General features: G+C 38.7%; 1 protein-coding gene across 1 annotated transcript; it reads right to left on the reverse strand.

Moving 5' to 3' along the window:
* Positions 1–168: 168 nt before the first annotated feature.
* LOC107565257 (Purkinje cell protein 4-like) lies at positions 169–20,856 on the reverse strand. Its single transcript, XM_016250479.1, has 3 exons — positions 20,755–20,856; positions 2,014–2,062; positions 169–622 (listed from the first exon to the last, which is right to left on the reverse strand). Exons 1-3 carry the CDS (start codon positions 20,761–20,763, stop codon positions 489–491), a joined length of 192 nt encoding a protein of 63 aa, XP_016105965.1. The 5' UTR covers positions 20,764–20,856; the 3' UTR covers positions 169–488.
* Positions 20,857–21,267: the final 411 nt, after the last annotated feature.

The following is a 21,267-nucleotide window of genomic DNA, read 5'->3' on the forward strand; positions in this document are numbered from 1 at the left end:
CAGAGATAAAAGATTAAATACGTCTGTGTGAATCTTAATGATCTTAGTTTCAGATGCCATACAGGATGTTTTCCTTGAGCAACATTCTTGATCATTTGGCAATAAATCCCCCTGGCTTCTGTTCTTAAACAGAGGAAATACTGTCACACAATGATTAACACTTTAAGGTGGATATATTCAAACACCTTGATGTTAATGAGACAAGTCTGTTCATATTTATCAAAAAATAACAAAAGTATTGTAAAAGGAAAGTATTGTATTGAAAAAAAAATCTATGTACTGGGGGAAAACCAAAATATCACATTGTATTCCTGACAGATGATAGCAAAAGGCAAATTGCCTTTTCACCTTTCATCTGCCCCCACCCTCACCCCCAATCAACCCATGACCCCCCACCCGAGAACAGTGCAGTTTATCTGGCATGCAACTCCCTGCCCTAATGGTGCCCTTGGCCCGCGTGGGGCCAGGGGTGCCCTGCATGGACACGATTATGATTTCACCGCCTGCTTCTTCTTCTGGAACTTTCTGAACTGCGATTGGATGGCAACGGCAGCCTTCTCCGTCTCGGGGGCGCCCATGTCGATGTCAATGTCCTCAGCTGGGACATCCTTCTTGGACGGATCTGTGGGAACGACACATTGTCTGTTGGATCGATATTATGCACTGAATTTCTATTGCAGTTCTGCAGTCAGGCTTGACTCTACTTTTTATGGCTGATCAGGTTCGACCTTTACTTAGACCAGGGGTGTCCAATCCTGCTCCTGGAGGGCCAACGTCCTGCAGAGTTTAGCTCCAATCAGCTCTAACACACAAGTTTCTAGTCAATCTGAAGACCTTGATTAGCTGGTTCAGGTGTGTTTAATTAGGGTTGGAGCTAGGACAGTGTCTCTCCAGAAAGAAAGAAAATTAAGGTTCTTTAGTGGCATTGATGGTTTAATGAAGAACCTTTAACATCCATGAAAACTTTCCATTGCACAAAAGGTTCCTTAGATCATTAAAATGTTCTTCACACTAAGAAAAAAAACGGTTATTTTAAGAACTGTTCACTGAAAGGTTTTTTGGGGAACCAAAATGTTTCTTCTAACCTTCTGATCGTTATGAAAACTCCCTTTTGGAACCTTAATTTTAAAGAGTGAAACTAAAGGACTAATAAAAAATTAGCAATTCTGTCATCATTTACTTCCTTTATCGTTGTTCTGAAGTTATGTGACTTTCAAAAGTAAAAAAAATAGATATTTTGAAGTGTATTTATCTCATATATTTGCATTTTTAGAGAATAACAACTTTGAAAAATGTATTCTGTTCCTCACACAAAGCTGCTGTGATCTTCAATTTTTTTTTATGTCACTGTAAACACTTTACACTACAGTAAGGTTCAGTTTAACATTAACTGATGAAATGATGAAAAATACTTGTATGACATTTATTGAACTTGATTATTTAAAAGTTTACTAATTCATTATTAAAATAAAAAGCTGTATCTGTTAATATTGTTTAATAGACATGAGCTAACATGAACTAACAATGAACAGTTGTATTTTTGTTAACTAACGTTATAAAAATTAATAAATACTGAAACAAATTGACATTTACTTACTCTTAAGTAAAAGTCAATTCGCTCTTAAGTTAATGTTAGTTAATGCATTAAAAGCGTTAGTGTTTCCAACAGTACTTGTATTTCTCAGTTTTCATGAGTTTTAGAAATTCATGAGTTTAAAACATGATGATGATGAACTGTTACCGTAACCATAAGAAATAAAGTAATTTAACATGAGGGTGAGTAAATACTGACAATTTCATTTTTTGTGAGATCTATTCCTTTAATTGCACACTTTATTAAATGACCATGTTTCTTTACTAATCCACACTTACCTTCAAACATAAAATCATATTGCATTTTCTACAAATATTGTTTACACTGCGTAAGAGAGAAAGAGAAAGAAATGCAAACTTGCAAACGATTTTATCCAGATAACAAAATGCACAATTCCAGTGTAGAGTACTGAATTATACCTTGTCCACCTGAGGGTTTGATATTTCCAGCTGACCCGGATTCTTGTCTCTGTAAACAAACAAAAATAGAACATAAATTAATATCTGTAGATAAATTCAGAAGAAATCCCATATAGCCAAAGAATGATGAGACAGGCATTGAAGATGTCAGTTTTCTGTCTCATTAGCTGATCACAATTTAGTACTTCATATCCTGAATTAATAACTCAGTGTGTACAATGAATTACAAACACTTCAGAAGAGCTTTGATGCTCTGACACTAAAGCAATCTTCCTTGGCGTGTGTGTGTGTGTGTGTGTGTGTGTGTGTGTGTGTGAGTGAGTGAGTGAGTGTGCGTGTGTGCCGCTCGTTTTCTGCTGATGGCATTCTGTATGGCTGCAGTGGAAAGCGTGTCATTATATGCAGAAGGATTATTCCACACACACTGGCACAATTTAATCATATTATTCTCTCTCTCTCTCTTTTCCTCTGTCTCCTTCTACCTCAATCAATCCTCTTGCATTCAGTTCTATCTTTGTCTTACAGGCTCTGATAAACGTGTGGAATTTGCATAAGAATGTTTGGCAGGGGAAAATCTGCTTCACGTTGCCCATAGCTTCTGTTATTGCTTTGCATTAAGGAGCCGATGCAAAGAAGTCATCCTGCTGGATGGTGTAGTGAATAGTTTTGTGGCTGTTATGGGGATGGTGAAGGGCGCTGCTGCATAAATTACAGTCATTTGAAATGTCATACAGCATAGACAGTTGAACGTACAAGCATGTTGCTACATTTCATGATAAAAGCTTGAGAAATTAAATAGATGCAAAAATGTGAGCCCAAATTCCCAATCAGTCAAGTCAAGTCACCTTTATGTACAATGCTTGGTTCAAAGCAGCTGCACAATATTAAACAGGAAAATAACAGAATCAATTATGAAACGTCTTCAAATTTGAGACAGAATTCTGCAGAATTTTAGCTCAAGTCAGTTCAGTGTTGGTTCAGTTCTATAGCTGTGTAAACTTCATCAATTATGAAACAAACATTCAGCTATAAGCAGCTCTACAAAAAAACAATGGTGTCATTATTCAGCTCGAGTCAATTCAATGTTGATTCAGGAGGAAATAACAGAAAGTTCTGAAAAAAATGAAGTGAAAAATGTAGATATTGGATATTTAACCGTGCATGTTCATTTCCCCTAATTTTAAGTTTATACTTAAAGGGGTCATATGATGCGATTTACATTTTTCCTTTCTCTTTGGAGTGTTACAAGCTCTTGGTGCATAAAGAAGATCTGTAAAGTTGCAAAGACTAAAGTCTAAAATCCAAAGAGATATTCTTTATAAAAGTTACGCGTCAACCACGCCCTCCTAAAGCGGCTCGTTCTAACACGCCCCCACATGTCTACGTCACGATGTGGGAAGATTTGCATAACACCGCCCAAATGTTCACGCAAAGAAAGAAGTTGTAACTTTTATTCTCGCTGTAGTACTGTTGTTGCCGCCGGCGCCATGTCGTGAAGACTCTGTGTTTCGTTGTGAAAGTGATATCATTCTAAAAGAGGACGATATCCGCTTCGTCATGCCTCATGAGGAAATACATCAACTTCACGCTGTGGATCACCGGATCACTCGTAGGTTTCTGAAGAGCATTTTTGAAGGCTAAATTGGGCAGAGTGGGCCGTCGCCATCTTGGCAGCACGTCACTCTCGGATAATCGAAAATGGGCAAAGAGGCAGGACGTGGGTGGAGCTGGTTGTTGAAACCACGCCCGCCAAGCTCGACGGTGGTGACCGCAGTGGCAATCCACCTGTCAATGGCCACGCCTTTAATTATGCAGAACTTTAAGGCTTAATATAATTTAAACGGATGAGTTATAAAAAAAATTCACCCCCTCACAGTTGTCATGAAGGGCAAAATTAGCTATATAGACCAAAACCCCTTTTTGTACCAGGCTGTAAACATATTTTTTCTGCTGTAAAGTTGGGCATTTTAACATGGGGGCTCTATGGGATTGACTCCCTTTTGGAGCCAGTCTCTAGCGGCCAGTCGATGAATTGCAGTTTAAGTCACTTCCGTGTTGGTTTCAAGAGAGAGACCGGAAGGTTGCCGCTTGGTACAAACCCGCAGTGAGACACCCACCCCGCTTCAGTTTCTGCTTGGAAAGAGGTGAAATGAGGGAAATCTCTTCACTGCAGAGGAACGCTCTCCTGTTTGTAATCCTGTTTATGTGAGGAAACTCTGGAGTGAAGAGCAGCAGCATCAATATCAGCAGGGTTACATCCCTCCGTCTTGACAGTCTCAAACCACACAGAATGCCATTAAACTAGGATTATTACATTGGGCTCCGGGGAGGCACAAACAAATCCATTAATTGGAGTGAAGTGTCAGTCACTGGTGTGGCATGTAAAGATGCAAGTCTGAGTGTGGTCAAATAAGGGCGAGAGAGAGATTTTATTCAATTTATTTTGCTAATCAGATGGACATCTGAGCATAGCCACTTTAAGGTATGGCAATTCACTCAGCACCTAGCTATTTTCTATGTAGGCAAGGATTTACTTTATTTACAGAATTCTGTAAGTCAAAGTTATGTTCAGTGTTATTTTAGTATTATTTATATGCTATTATTTATTAATATTTTTTAATTATAGGCCTTATTTATTTAGCTTTAACAAATTTTTTATATTTATTTTAGTCATTTTAGTTCTTAAACTTTTTTGTTTCAGTGAGCTGCCAAGGCAATATTTCTAATTTTCAAGTAAGTTTAAAAAAAAAAAAAAAAAATGTATAAGTAATAATGATTTTGTGCCAACGTTTTGAGAATATTATTAAAGAGATAACTTTGAATGAACTTTCGATTAACGTTACTGGAAGAACATTTGTTCATAGCTTTACCTGTTAGCTAGCACTGCCACGTTCACCACTGCAGTCCAACAATATAAACGATAATCTTAGTTATCCGAAAGAAAATCAGGGACACAAAATCACATTAATGAGAGAATGACTGCAGGAAATAATTAATTAATGCATAAACACCGGCTCCATTTGGAAGTGGCAGGCAGAGAGGAGCCGTTTGGATGAAGCGTTTTTACCCTCCTCGTTCTCTCTCTCTCTACCGCCATATGCCTCCCCCATATTGTGTGTTCATTATGAACTGATGAAAACGATGGTTGTAATCATAAACTTCATTAGCTGCAGTGAAGCAAGGATTGGCAATGAAACCCATGTGTACATCATGGGGCAATTAAAATTTTAAGAGAACAGGATGTTTGCTGCTTCTCAGTGGACAAACACACTCAGACCCAAAGGGCTGCAGTGGATGAGAATCACAGCATATAAAAACATGAATAAGAACCCCTTTGCCTTGGCCTTTAGTGCCATAGGTGGAAAATAAATCTCATGTCAAGCATGACTCAGGTGTCATAAAGCATCCCAGTCTCACTGGCTTCTGCAAATACACTGCAGAACCAGGCTTTGCAGTGAATTGAACTTGATGCCACAGAGATGCTCTGAGCTCAGCACACCAGTGCCCTTCAGAGCAGCGCTTGGCACTGCCACCCAACGGCGCGACAGCATCCTGCTCCTCGCAGTTTGAGCATGCACTGCTGCGACGCTAATGAAGATCCTCATTTAATTCCACTCACTCTGACAGCTGGTTGCACTAATTAATAGAAATGCATTTTAAACCCCATTTACAGACGATCATTGAACCAAACACTGACAGCTTCCTCCTCAAAGGTGATTTATGGACATTCTTGTGGTTTCTAAAAAGGCGTTTGTCAACCAACAGTGAGTACAAATCATGCAGCTGATAGTTGTGTCTAAAAAAATGCAAATCAAACACCCTCCACTAAAGATTCACACTCAAAAAAGCAGCACATTTTATACCTCTGCCAAAATCTTGTTGTGTTAAATGACTGAGGAATTTACAAAAAATACTGTATTCGATCTTTTTTTATTTGAAGCCATTTGGAGAGCTATTTTAGATTCATTTGGCAGCTCAAGATCTTGGAAAGGCATCCACGCTGTTCTCAACATCTATTAAGAATTTAAGGGAGAAACACACAACTAGGACACAGACGGCTAAAGAAAAAAAAAACTCGGATCTGATGCGTCATATTTGAAGGCTAACAGATGCTCGACTGAATGCAGGAAACAGGCTTGAGGACGGGAACTCAAACGGTGGCTTTTATTTGAGCGCCTCACCACCAGAAAACACTGCAGGACGTAAATACTTAACTGATGAATGTGTGAAACCACATGCTGATGATTCCATAAATGATTATCTCCGAGCAGATCTCACTGCTGGAATGGATCGCAACTTATTTTTGGCAAAGAAACGTCTTGTATTCCATAGCATTCATATTAAACGCAGTCAAATCTTAAATTAATGTGTAAAGGATTTGGTAGTCACTAGTTGCCAATGGTTAAATAAGGAACATATTTTATTTAACAGTATTCATAATCAAATGTAGTCAAAGAGTTATTGGTTAATAATAAAAGAGTTATTGCTAATTGCATTTGCTTATGGCTGACTGCTACTAATTGAACGGGTAGGATCTACTAAGAATAAAATTAATTCTGTTGAACAAAATAAAATTATATGTGTCTTGATCCAATGTTATAATTGTATAATTTTATCAGTCATTCTATAAGTTATAAAGTAACTATTAGTAATTAATAAATTAATACAAATATATTATTACATAAATTCATATTTATATATTTTTAAACTATATTACTTAATTTTTATCTTATTATTGTCACGATGTCTACTGTGTAGGAGCGAGGAACGCGGAGACGTAGGAGTTGCAGGAAGAACAGTCTTTAATAGACAAACCAAGGGTTACACAGGGTAGGCAGGAGACAAACGTAGCACCATCAGGAGACGAAAAATACCGGACATGGAACATGGGACAGACGATATTATAAATACAGGGCTAAACGAGGGGAATAGACAAGACACACCTGAACCAAATGAACGTAATCACATGAGGGAGAAACTGGGTCATGGGGAGCACATGGGAGAAAACACAACAAAACCGGTCCATATTCCTGACATATCGCCCCCCTCCCGGAAGACGCGTCCTCGCGCCATAGAAACAACAGAGGGAGGGATGGGTGGGACCTTGGGAGGGAGGAGCCAGGGCAGACCAGATGGAGGGAGGCGACAGGAGGAGCCAGGGTGGACCAGACGGAGGGTAGAGCAAGGGAGAAGACAGGAGGGACTTGGAGCAGGCGGAGCCAGGTGGGACCCAGGCCACAGCCATGAAGGCGACTCACGGTGGGGCCGACGGAGGGAGGAGCCATGGTGGAGGAAGGGCTGACGACTCCAGGGGCCGACCGACGGCGAAGGAGCCAGTGAAGAAGCCAGAGGCAGAGACGGAGAGCCGATGAGCCAGGGCGACGGGCCACAGGGCCAAGGCGGAGCAGAAGGCTCAGGCGACCGAGGCGGAGGCGGGGATTTGGAAGGCCGCGGTGGAGCCGTAGCGACAGAGGACCAAGGAGCCTGACAGAGCCAGAGAGATGAGGCGCAGCCGGAGGAGTGGAGTCCCGAGGCAACGGATGGTCAACGACAGACCAAGGCTGAGCCGGAGGGATGAGGGAGCCTGGTGGAGCCAGTGGACTGCCGGGCCACGATGGAGAGGAGGGAGCTAGGTGCCATGGTGGAGCCGCTGGGTCGACGGGCCTAGGCGGAGTCTGGGACTCAGAAGCTGGAGGCGGAGGCAAGGGATTCTCCAGCCACACCGACGATGGAGACTGGAAGACCCGCGGTGCTCGCACCGAACAGATGGTCGGCTGAGGGTGAGCAGAGGGGCTGCCAGACGACAGCGGTGGAGGAGGCAGGAGCACGAGCGTGGGTGGGCATTTCTGAGCCTCCGGGCTCTCAGGGCTGGTGTGCGCTGCCCACACACACCAAATTGCGACTCCCAACACTGGGAGCATGTCAGACAGGGAAACGATAGGGCTGGCAGACAGTTCAGGGCAGACTGGTAAGTCTGAGGAAGGTGGGAGGAGAATGGGCATGTCTGTATATATATCTGCCTCCTAGCCTATTAGGTCCCCTTCAAAGTCCAGCAGTCCCAGATACACAATAAGCTCACCTTCAGCCATGGTGCAGTGGGTGGAGCTCCTCTTCGCGCTCTCGCTGTCCACGGCTTTTTCCCTTGTGGCGGGCATTGTATCCGGCTCTTGCACCTGGTCTGATATCACTAGCAGCTCCGGCTCAGCGGCGATCCTCAGCTCTGTCACTCTGTTCGGCGATGGCTCGTCGATCGCAGCGGGCTTGGGCTCTCTGTCATCGGTGGGCTCAGGCTTGAGCTCCGCACAGCGGGGTGATGGTGGGCTGGGCTCTGGGTCTGGCTGTTCTCTGGATCGGGGATAGACGCTCTCCAGACATCGAATGATATTTTCCGTCCAGCTCAGTCCAGTGGTGTCTGGGAGGTCGACGAGGCGGTGGTAATTAGCCCCGATCAAGAACAGTGAGTTTAGCGCAGCGTCGTCGAACGCCGTTAAAACAGCGAGCTGGCTGAACTCAACCGCATACTCCAAGAAGGGCAGGTCCTTAAAGGCTAGGGAGGTGAACAAAGCGGCGAGGGGATCCATGGGGAAAAACACGGGAAACAACAAAAAAAAAACATTGTAAAAATAACGGAAATCAAACGGAGGGAAAACACGCAGTTAAATTTTTTTGTGGTCCGGTATTCTGTCACGATGTCTACTGTGTAGGAGCGAGGAACGTGGAGATGTAGGAGTTGCAGGAAGAACAGTCTTTAATAGATAAACCAAGGGTTAAACAGGGTAGGCAGGAGACACAAGTAGCACCATCAGGAGACAAACAATACCGGACACGGAACACGGGACAGACGACACTATAAAAACAGGGATAAAAGAGGGGAATAGACAAGACACACCTGAACCAAATGAACGTAATCACATGAGGGAGAAACTGGGTCATGGAGAGCACATGGGAGAAAACACAACAAAACCGGTCTATATTCCTGACAATTATACTATTATGTTCCAAATTATAATAGCAAATAGATTTATTTAGCTTTATATTTTCTAAAGAAAAACTGATTTTAAATGACACCAACGTGTGGTTGCTAAGATTTTGCCATTTGATTGCTAAGGTATTCTGAGTGTTTTAGCATATTGGGATGCAGTTGCTAAGATGTTATGATTGGCTGTTGGGCACGTTTCTAGGTGGTTGCTAGCAGTGCTGGGTAGTAACTGATTACATGTAATCTGGATTACAGAATCATATTGCTAAAATTAAGAACTTGTAATTAGAGTATTACATTTTAAAATGCAAATAATCAAATTACAGTTACTTTTTTATGGATTATATGATTACATACTATTCACACAATGGCAGTAAATTATTCAGTATTTGAGTGTCCCTAATTCTTTTTTTCTTTAAAATTTTCCTTTCTAAAAATCTTGCTGTTTTATATCATTTAGCTTTGACTATATTCAGAAATGTCTTGTAAATACATTTGCAAACCATGCTTCTGAATTTGACAGAAAAAAACACACAATCGTTTGAAAAATTAAGCAAGATACTATACACTGGTGATGTATAGCTGTGAAAATCTGTTGGTTCTGGTAGTCTGGACAAAAATATTTAAAACCTGAAAGACTTTGGGCATGTAATGTCATTGTTGTGCAGGGATTCACAAACATTTTTTGTCAGCCAAACCTCTTAAAATAAAATATTTACTTAAAATATCTTTGAGGAAGTTCATATTTTGAAGAATTATGGATAGCTGGATAGCTGGCCAATCAGAGCGCACCTCGCTTTTTCAGACCGATGAGCTTTGTAAAAATCGACGCGTTTCAGAAGGCGGGGCATAGAGGAGAAACAATAATGTACAGTATGTGGAAAATAATGTGTTTTTTTTACCTTAAACCTCATGAACACATTTCATTACACCAAATGCACAAAATAATGTTCTTTTTAGCAACATCATATGACCCCTTTAAGCCCAGTTTGGGAAACCCTGGTGTAACGTAATGTTTAATGCATTTTATGATGTTGATATATTCTTTTCCTTTGCTTTTTTTAATATTAATGATATGTTTAGTAGTATGTTTTAACAACACATTCGCATGTTTACAGCTCTCTGATATTGGTCAGTGGTCACACTGACATGCAGGTAAACAAATAAAATATTTATATTTTTAGTGTTCAAGTGTTTAAATTATTTTTATTTTACTTTTTTAAATTTAATTAATTATTAGCTTTTTATCCACTCACAAGCTTACTGCAGTTCTTAAAGGGGTCATATGATGCGATTTCAATTTTTCCTTTCTTTTTGGAGTGTTACAAGCTCTTGGTGCATAAAGAAGATCTGTAAAGTTGCAAAGACTAAAGTCTCAAATCCAAAGAGATAGTCTTTATAAAAGTTAAGAGTCAGCCACGCCTACCTAAAACGGCTCGTTCTAACACGCCCCCACATATCTACGTCACTATCTGGGAAGATTTGCATAACGCCGCCCAAATGTTCACGCAAAGAAAGAAGGCCTAACTTTTATTCTCGCTGTAGTATTGTTGCCGCCGCCGCCATGTCGTGAAGGCGCTGTGTGCCAATCACAACGCACTGGATAGCTGGCCAATCAGAGCGCACCTCGCTTTTTCAGACCGATGAGCTTTGTAAAAATCGACGCGTTTCAGAAGGCGGGGCATAGAGGAGAAACAATAATGTACAGTATGTGGAAAATAATGTGTTTTTTTTACCTTAAACCTCATGAACACATTTCATTACACCAAATGCACAAAATAATGTTCTTTTTAGCAACATCATATGACCCCTTTAAGCCCAGTTTGGGAAACCCTGGTGTAACGTAATGTTTAATGCATTTTATGATGTTGATATATTCTTTTCCTTTGCTTTTTTTAATATTAATGATATGTTTAGTAGTATGTTTAAAACAAGTTTGATAAAAAAAAATAAGTAATCTAAAAAGTAGTCTGATTACGTTACCTAAAATGTGCTACCTAGATTACATTATTAACTACAGATTTCATCATGTAATCTGTAATAGACTACAATTTGTGAGTAATCTACCCAACTCTGGTTGCTAGGGTGCCTTATAGGTGGATGTAAATCTAAGTGATATTTCATCCTATTTTACATCTCTACATATGCCCATATATCAGTTTTCATGGCAATTCATTGGCCAACATTCTAAAAGGTCAGTTATTCTTGAGCCGGAGCAAATTTGCATATTGATATGAACACATATAACTGGGCGTTTCACTCTGGTGTCTTCTGAGCACCATTTATGACTCAACTAAAATAATATGCTTCACAATGCAGAAGAGTTTGTGTGATTTACAATATTACCTCCAGGAATCTCACTAGTGCTGAAGTAACACACTGTTCTAGAAAGCTGTACCTCTGTTTTATTGTTCAACAAGCCTAATAAATAAACATTACAGAGTGGGAAACAGAACAAGAACACGAAATCAGGAAGAAAACACTGGGTAAACAGAGTAAGACAGGTGAATAGCTAATCACACTTGAGGAAATGAGTACAAATGATTGGCAGCTGCGTTTATTGGCCATCTTGCTACATGTACATCCTGTTTCATAGGGTTACTTTGTTTTCCACCATCCTTTACGTGAATTTTGCGATAATGGAATCTATTTTTCCTGCTGAGATAATCCAAGCAAGACTAATGACGACGAGTGCATGGAGTCCTCATCAAATATTTAGCGACATTAGCGGTGGCAGCAGCCTGCCTTCAGGCACCTCCCACCACACGCCTCCCTCTCCCCGCATAAGAGGAGGACACCACTGCAGGGGTATTTCCTTCTGCCCCGACACGTGAAACGCCATCCCCTGTGGCCACCCTTCATGCAGCAGACTGCACAGTGCACTTCTGTGGGCAGGAAGATTCTACCACCCTGGAGAACCCCCCCCAAAAAAAGGAAATTCAGCTTAATTAATAACATACATATTAACATAATATATATTATATGTAGCATTTATATGTAAATCTAAAACAGGGGTGTCAAACTCAATTCCTGAAGGGCCGGAGCCCTGCAGAGTTTAGACTCAACCCTAATTAAACACACCTGATCCAACTAATCAAGTCCTTCAGGCTTATTTAAAAGCTACATGGCATGTGTGTTGGAAGCAGGGTTGGAACAAAACTCTGCAGGGCTCCAGCCCTCCAGGAATTGAGTTTGACACCCCTGATCTAAAACATTATAAACCTTATTTGTAAACAAAGTCATTAAACATTTTTTGTTTCATATATATTCACTGTAAAAAAGGTTGCTTAAAAAATGTCATGTTTAATTCAATGCGTTGCTTGCTAAAAAGTGAAAATAATATATTGTTTTAATTGTAAATATATATTAAGTTGCACACATATATGTTTAATGCAGTTAATGAATCTGCTTTCAAATAAACATTTTTTAAATTTCATATTTTGATTGTTATATTTTTAAACCGATTATCCAAATTATATTATATATAATACATATAATAATAAACAATAATAACATATTGCTATTATTATAATTATATGTACAAAACTATTTGATGAATTTGGTTACAAATAAACATTTTATCATTTGATATATTTTATATTTTCATAAAATTATATTACAACTACAATTATAACAATAATTACATTAAAGTATTGTAAATAAGTATTTTAAAAAGTACATTTTTTTAAATTCTATATATTTTACCATAATACGCAAAATTCCAAACAACCAAATTCTGTTAGCTTCTATTGATATCCACTCCTCAGTGTGCAGGGAGCAGTGAACGCCGTGTAGAAACCGGTGTGCAGCTTTAAACTTGAGCCAGACACTAGAAGTGTGGGGTAAAATCTTCTTCATGGGCTCTTTAATGGTCTATTTTCTCTCTCTATCCACATCTAATCCTCCTCTTGCCCTAATATGCCTTCTTTCATTCATTCATCCCTCTTTCTATCCTGTTCAGTGACATTTCCCTTTCAGAGCGGCTGCAGGGATTACTGCTCAAGCGGTGAGGCTGGGCAGAGAGCTGCAGTCGGACTCTCTCTGGCAGTTTAGAGGGATTACCGAGGATCCGAGCGGAATCTGTGTGTGTTGTCAGAATGATTATGGTTTGAGGGGATGGTGAATCACAAACATGACTGTGATAAACGGCAGACACATTATAGTGGACGTAATTCATCACAGAGCGGATGCAGGTGATGCATTGGACATTATGAAGCTGGTGCAGAGATAGAGGGACCATTTCATGAGCTTTAAAGTGGAACGGATCACATCTGACACTGTACAATTTGACATGTTGGGAGATATTTATACAGCCTATCATGTAACAGCCCTAAAGCCAAGTGCAAGTCATAAAGTTTTTTTTTTTTTTTTTTTTTTTTGCAGTGACTGATTAATTGCTTTTGCAAATATCAAATCCTTGTGTAAGCATGAAACAAGACAATCTTGGGTAAGAAAAAACGCCATTATACAAGATACATATTCTGAAAAATTTTAACCCTATGTATCAAACGATATGCAATATTCTAAGGCCTCTAAATTATCACCATGATCAAAACTTGATTATCCATGCATCATTTTTGAGAAGAATCATGTTAAAATGTATCAAATATAATACATCAGGCTTTTGAGGATTGCTTATTTGTTCATCTCTCAATCATCGTTATCGCATTGCATTATGATATTTAAATGCATTTTATGTAGGTAGACTGTTGTATTGCTATAAAGTGTTATCTGCAGTGTTATTTTTGTGTCATTGAGATACTATTATAGTTTTTATTAATAATTTGAATTATTTTATTTTTATATTTTCAGTTAAAAAAAAATTTTGTTGTAGTTTTTAGTAGTTTTAGTTATTTTAGAACATTCGGTTAAACTAAATTAATAGGAATGTTGCCTTGGCAACTAGCTGAAATAAAAAAAAAGTTGTAATATTTTATAAATGAAGTAACAAAAAAAATGAATGGAATTTTTTGTTAATAACCCTGCTAAATATATCATTGATTTACATTACAAGCTATAAGAATTTCATCTTACCTTTTGGCCATATGAATATCAGCAACTACACAAAATTGCATATTTTTGTTGAGTTTGGGCCTCTGAATAAAAATTAGGTGTTTTTTAAACAAACAAAACACATACATTTTTACTTACGCATTTTTTTTTTTTATATCTGTGTTTTTTTATATTTTGTCTAAAGGCTCAATAAAAAGTTCAATTTTTAAACGTACACTATTCTTTTATATGTCAGGTTTTACATGGTTAATATCTTTCAATTTTGTTTCTAAGAAAATGTATTTATATATTTATAATAAATATGTTATTTTTTAAATAGATTTCAGCCATTTGCTTCATCATTTGGAAGTAAAAGGCATTGTCAACTAATAAATGTTACAGCCCTTCTGGTGATTAGTTTTGTGGGCGGTTGGCTTAAGAACTGGACTTGTCTTCTGGTGTCAGCAACCAGATCAAATTTGCATGTGAGTGTCTGTCTCAGAATTGCTGTATGGCCAAATTTGTCCATCCCTGTTCTCCCAGGGTGAATGTAATTCACTTACAGACTCCTTTAATCTGCAGACTGGGGGTTCAAAAAGGTGAGATGGACACAGTCAGCCAACCATCCTTTCTTATGCCACTATTTCAACATTGCCAGGCCTCTTCTGAGGAGCGAGCGGCACAAATCCCTTTCTGCCGATAATGGCTCCAGGTTCTGACAGGCGGTTCAATACTGTGTACACATTGCTGATACATCAGGGAAACAAGTGCAGTGCTGAGATGCAGGAGAGTCTGCTCTCGAGTCTGCTCAGGGCAACTGACCAAGGAAATAAACAGTAAATCTGCTCCCGTGCAATGCAGGATCTGAGATCTACTGCCGCGCCGTCAGATGTTTAATGCAGTGAGAGGAAGATGAAGACATAAACAAGCAAGAGGAAAAGAACCGTGTGCCCCGGACCACTACGTGCAGTGCGTTTGGAGGGTCGTTGTTTATGTGTGTGCAGTCTGGTTCCCCCATGCGCACAGTCGAGCGCGCATTTCCTCTTTATCCGTGTGGAAGATGCAGAAGCGCTGGGCCATAATGTATAAAAACCAGTTGTCAGGCCTGATTACATCCAGTGTTTACATCTCGAGGGCCATAAGTTGCTTTTGATCTCCATCAAGTTCATAGCTGCATTCACCACAGCACATTGAGCTGCTCAGTTCATATGTAGCTCCTAATAGATCAAGCGTATTGTTTAGCCGTTATTTTGCATATAGTAATCCTCGTTTTGCAAAAAGTCTTGCAACGTTATTTGAGCACTGCTCTACTGCTAACGCAACCCCTTCAAACCAGAAACAATCATAAACACAAAGCAAAAAAATACAAATACAGTATAAATAGAGTAACACATTTATTTTACGCAACTATGGCTCCTACAATCAACCATTTAATTGTTTGAACTTAAGAAATTTAAATAAATCGAACAGCAGCTATTTGAAAGCTGATTGAAGTGCAAACAAACTGTAAAATGTATATGCACATTTCTTATTATATATTATTATTCTTATCTTATTATATATATTTAAAGGCTTTCATTTTTATTTTGTATTTAGGAAAATGGTTAATTTGTAAGCAAATACATTTGTAATATATATGTATATACAAATGTGTATTGGTAAGCAAAACTATTTAAAAAAAATTACTATGAAAAAATTATCTGAGAAAAATACAAATACATTAATTTTATAACAATATTTTTTAAAAATTTATAAATAAAGTAACACATTTATTTTACGCAACTATGGCTCCTACAATCAACCATTTAATTGTTTGAACTTAAGAAATTTAAATAAATCGAACAGCAGCTATTTGAAAGCTGATTGAAGTGCAAACAAACTGTAAAATGTATATGCACATTTCTTATTATATATTATTATTCTTATCTTATTATATATATTTAAAGGCTTTCATTTTTATTTTGTATTTAGGAAAATGGTTAATTTGTAAGCAAATACATTTGTAATATATATGTATATACAAATGTGTATTGGTAAGCAAAACTATTTAAAAAAAATTACTATGAAAAAATTATCTGAGAAATACAAATTTGTTTATCTTTGAATATGCTGAGATATATTGTTTTAAAGTTAACATTTTAACTTTGAGAGCACAAAAATGAGAAAACGAGATTTCCCAGGATTCTTAGTGGCAGTTTGCGTTTCGGGCATTTTTCATTTAACCGATTCATTCAAAGGGCTGATTCATTCAAAAGCGAAACCAGTGACGGTATTTATGAATGGCTCACTGAATCATTACCTCAATCGATTCGTTCAAAACCGTGGATTCATTCAGTAATGAAACACCGCTGTGTTGTTTAGAGACTCACAACAGTTCTAGTAGGGCTTTATAGGTAATATTTTCATTGGCGAAATTGACAATATTGTGTCTAAAATGTAACACAATATTAAATTATTGTTTATTAAACTTGTATAAAATCAACATCACATTTGCAATCTTACAGATATTCGGGGAAAAGCTCTCTTGTTCAAGTCATGTGATATTGCTAAACTATATGATACAAATATAAAACAAACCCAACCACTGCCATTTTTTGCCCTAATATCTTGAATATTAGGCTCATATAACTGCATTCTAGGCTTCATCACGCATTCAGTCGTCCTGCATCATGTTCACCCATCCCCATCCCCAGGGGGGAACAAGACTTCTTTAGGGGGGGTCAGACCCCCCCGCCAAACCCCAGTAACCCAGTAATTTCACCCTGCCTACATGGTAACAAAAGTCATGTACAAATCCGCTTAATATCTCCATGTGGACAGCGGTTCAGTCTCTGGTCTGCCCTCTAAATCTGGACCTTTTGGATTTAGTTCCATGCTCTCATTCTCTAGCTTTATGTACAGATTTGCTTACCAATACACAGCTGTAGCTTTTCCTGGGAATAATGGGAAGACAAAGAGAAAAAGTGATTTCTCCACCCTCAAATGTCGGAAAGACCAATCAATCCATACAAACATCAGTGGAGGTCACCGCTGATTGTGCCTAATCCTGATCTCTCTGTCTGATCTCATCAGTCTGTGCGGTGTATTTTCACTGCATATGAAATCCCTGTTTAAACAATGACTCGGATACCTAATCAGGTAAATGTGTCACAGAGCCCATTTGAGCCAAAAGAGATTACACTCCTAAACATATCAAATCCTAATGCTGACACCCCCCTCAAATTCAGACAGACTCTTGTAAACAGGACAGCTGTTTTGTTTTGCAGTCATTTTTTTTTTGTTTCTACCTTGAAACTGGGGCGATCAAACCCCAAAACGATTCAGTAAATGTGCATAGTAATTAAATAATGTTTCGTAATTTAAATGATTAAATGAATAAGTGTTGAGGTTATATTGTTATAATGACCATAAAGACCATAATGAGCATCTTTACCACTGATAGGATTCTGCCCACCTGTGTTTTCCCTTGTTCCCATCCACATTTCTGGAATTCCAAAAATATGCCTGGACATGCAAGCACTTCAGTCTAAATTAGTAAGTTCTTTTGGCTCTTCAGTGAGAAGAACGTAGGCTACTGCTGGAACAGGTCATGAGAAGATCTTTAATTATTCAAGAGTGTTGTATGGAGGTGCTCCCTGCTTATGATGCTCTCTCCAGTATTTCTGGATTCCATGTGCTTCCTCTGTTCATTTAACTGACAGACATGCTTGAATGGGCCAGCGGATTTGTCTGAAGATGTGCAGTGCACCACATGCCTTATTAAGCTCTCTTAGCAAATACTACGTTCAGGCATGTTTTTAATCGAGACCAAAATTATAATTTATATAACATTTCAACATTTCCTGCTCCTGCTGTGAGGGAAGCGGCTCCTCATAGACTGCTGCTGCAGTGGGTCGGCGCGCAGCCGCGCATTATGCACAAACGCGCGCGCCTCGGGCATTTCGAGTGCGTGCAAGGCAGTAGTGATGGCAAGTCCGAATCATTTCTGGAATCGGTTATTTCGAACACTCAAAGGAAAAAACAAGTCATCACGTGATCACTGACACATCGGCATATTAGGCGTTCTAAAACGTTCCAGGAGTTCTATATAAGGCATATATTGTTGTTTGTCATTTCATGTATAACAGGTAAGTTTATTGCAGCCACGATTAAGCTCATTAAAAACAACAAGCCATTTAGGAGAACCCAAATATTATTAGCATTTAATACAATAGCAAAAGGTATTTTCATTTATATAGTTTTATACGTTCTTTATTAAAATGATGTTATTAAAACCAACTATGTTTATGAAACTGTCATAATCAACTTTTATTGGTTAACATTGCTGCTCTTTGTCCTATCAGTTCAATGAGTCGGAAGACAAAGAGAAAAAGTGATTTCTCCACCCTCAAATGTCGGAAAGACCAATCAATCCATACAAACATCAGTGGAGGTCACCGCTGATTGTGCCTAATCCTGATCTCTCTGTCTGATCTCATCAGTCTGTGCGGTGTATTTTCACTGCATATGAAATCCCTGTTTAAACAATGACTCGGATACCTAATCAGGTAAATGTGTCACAGAGCCCATTTGAGCCAAAAGAGATTACACTCCTAAACATATCAAATCCTAATGCTGACACCCCCCTCAAATTCAGACAGACTCTTGTAAACAGGACAGCTGTTTTGTTTTGCAGTCATTTTTTTTTTGTTTCTACCTTGAAACTGGGGCGATCAAACCCCAAAACGATTCAGTAAATGTGCATAGTAATTAAATAATGTTTCGTAATTTAAATGATTAAATGAATAAGTGTTGAGGTTATATTGTTATAATGACCATAAAGACCATAATGAGCATCTTTACCACTGATAGGATTCTGCCCACCTGTGTTTTCCCTTGTTCCCATCCACATTTCTGGAATTCCAAAAATATGCCTGGACATGCAAGCACTTCAGTCTAAATTAGTAAGTTCTTTTGGCTCTTCAGTGAGAAGAACGTAGGCTACTGCTGGAACAGGTCATGAGAAGATCTTTAATTATTCAAGAGTGTTGTATGGAGGTGTTCCCTGCTTATGATGCTCTCTCCAGTATTTCTGGATTCCATGTGCTTCCTCTGTTCATTTAACTGACAGACATGCTTGAATGGGCCAGCGGATTTGTCTGAAGATGTGCAGTGCACCACATGCCTTATTAAGCTCTCTTAGCAAATACTACGTTCAGGCATGTTTTTAATCGAGACCAAAATTATAATTTATATAACATTTCAACATTTCCTGCTCCTGCTGTGAGGGAAGCGGCTCCTCATAGACTGCTGCTGCAGTGGGTCGGCGCGCAGCCGCGCATTATGCACAAACGCGCGCGCCTCGGGCATTTCGAGTGCGTGCAAGGCAGTAGTGATGGCAAGTCCGAATCATTTCTGGAATCGGTTATTTCGAACACTCAAAGGAAAAAACAAGTCATCACGTGATCACTGACACATCGGCATATTAGGCGTTCTAAAACGTTCCAGGAGTTCTATATAAGGCATATATTGTTGTTTGTCATTTCATGTATAACAGGTAAGTTTATTGCAGCCACGATTAAGCTCATTAAAAACAACAAGCCATTTAGGAGAACCCAAATATTATTAGCATTTAATACAATAGCAAAAGGTATTTTCATTTATATAGTTTTATACGTTCTTTATTAAAATGATGTTATTAAAACCAACTATGTTTATGAAACTGTCATAATCAACTTTTATTGGTTAACATTGCTGCTCTTTGTCCTATCAGTTCAATGAGTCGGTGACTTTCGTGAAGGATCATTGTCAGTGGGGATAGATATGGGGAATTATTATGGGAATAAGAGACTATTCTCGGTTGAATGATTTAGTGAGGGGTTAACTTGGATCATTACGAATCAGACATGTCCACAACAAACCTTTCTCGGTTTAATGAATCAGTGCGTTGCTGATTCGAGAACAGCTTAGTTCGAATCAGTGCGTTTTGTGAACGAATCGTTTTGACCTGTTCTGCAAACCAATTCTATTTATTAAAAGGATCCGAACGAATTACTAAACGGCTGTGTTTACGTTTTTGACTCAAATGTTTTTAATTCAGCCCTAATTTAAAGATAAATCCTAAAAAGATCTGCCAGAAAAAGAGACCAGACAGCTGTAGGCGAAAGATGCGTAAAAACGTTCAACTATCTGTGGTGGCTCCATGTGCATCGTCAGTAAAAAAAAACTAATTCTAAATATATAGCTATGCATATATTTCAAGCAAACATTATCAACTTAATTTAAAAGCATTCGGTGCATCAAAATACTAGCTAATTCGAATTAAAAATCATGAGAGCAAATTAACTTGCCGCATATCATCAGTAAACCATCACCGTGTCATCCCAGTCTTAACTGACAGCTGTCATTTGTTGCATCATTAATCATCATCGCGTGGATAATGCTGATTCTACAATCTGCCTGCGCGCGCAGATGCAACAGAACAATATTCCCAATCCGTCGCGCTCTTCTAAGCTTTACTAAGCATGTTGTTTTGATAAATGGATGCCATTTCAGTTATTAAAACGATTCTTTTTGCGGTTGTAGTGAAGAAAACATGCCCTCAGACTCAGCAAACCGGGGAATGTCTGACTGCAATCAATGCAAGTTCAAGGCATTGTCTTAATGTTGCATTTTCAGGTCTCCCCAACACTGAAAGAGAATTTCCTCCAAGGGAAACCCCATTAGCTCGTTACAATAGAGTAGAGTGATGCATCGTGCACCGAGGGTTATAGTATATGAGGAAAGCTCACCTCACTCATGCTGGATGATGAGTATGATGATGAAGGGTGGATTCTCGGCAGAAGAGCAGGCGTGATGCAGTCCTTCAGTCCGCGCGCTGCGTGGGTTTGTGCGCCTGCTGGAGTTTTATACTTGGAGCTCCAACTCCCTTTCATGTCATCACGTTTGCACTAAACCAATGGAAAGCTGCCGGTGTCAACGCTTCTGATGTCACCACTTTAATCTTCTGAATAATCACTGAAGCGCACAATTGCAGCATTTACGATTCCTATAGAAATGTACAGTATGACAAATAACATATTTTGATGCATAGGAATGTAGGCTACTTACAACCATATGTGTACGCAGCCTTCAATGCATTAAACATATAGCTTATAGGCCTACTATATATTTCTATCAACATATTTAACATCATCCAGATATTTTAAAGCACCTTCATTGCATTGAAACATCTTGATATGCTAAAAAGTAAAAGTATATATATATATATATATATATATATATATATATATATATATTCTCTG

The sequence above is a fragment of the Sinocyclocheilus grahami genome, unplaced genomic scaffold (genome assembly GCF_001515645.1).
Source record: "Sinocyclocheilus grahami isolate Dianchi unplaced genomic scaffold, SAMN03320097.WGS_v1.1 scaffold991.1, whole genome shotgun sequence".
NCBI classification, from domain to species: domain Eukaryota; kingdom Metazoa; phylum Chordata; class Actinopteri; order Cypriniformes; family Cyprinidae; genus Sinocyclocheilus; species Sinocyclocheilus grahami.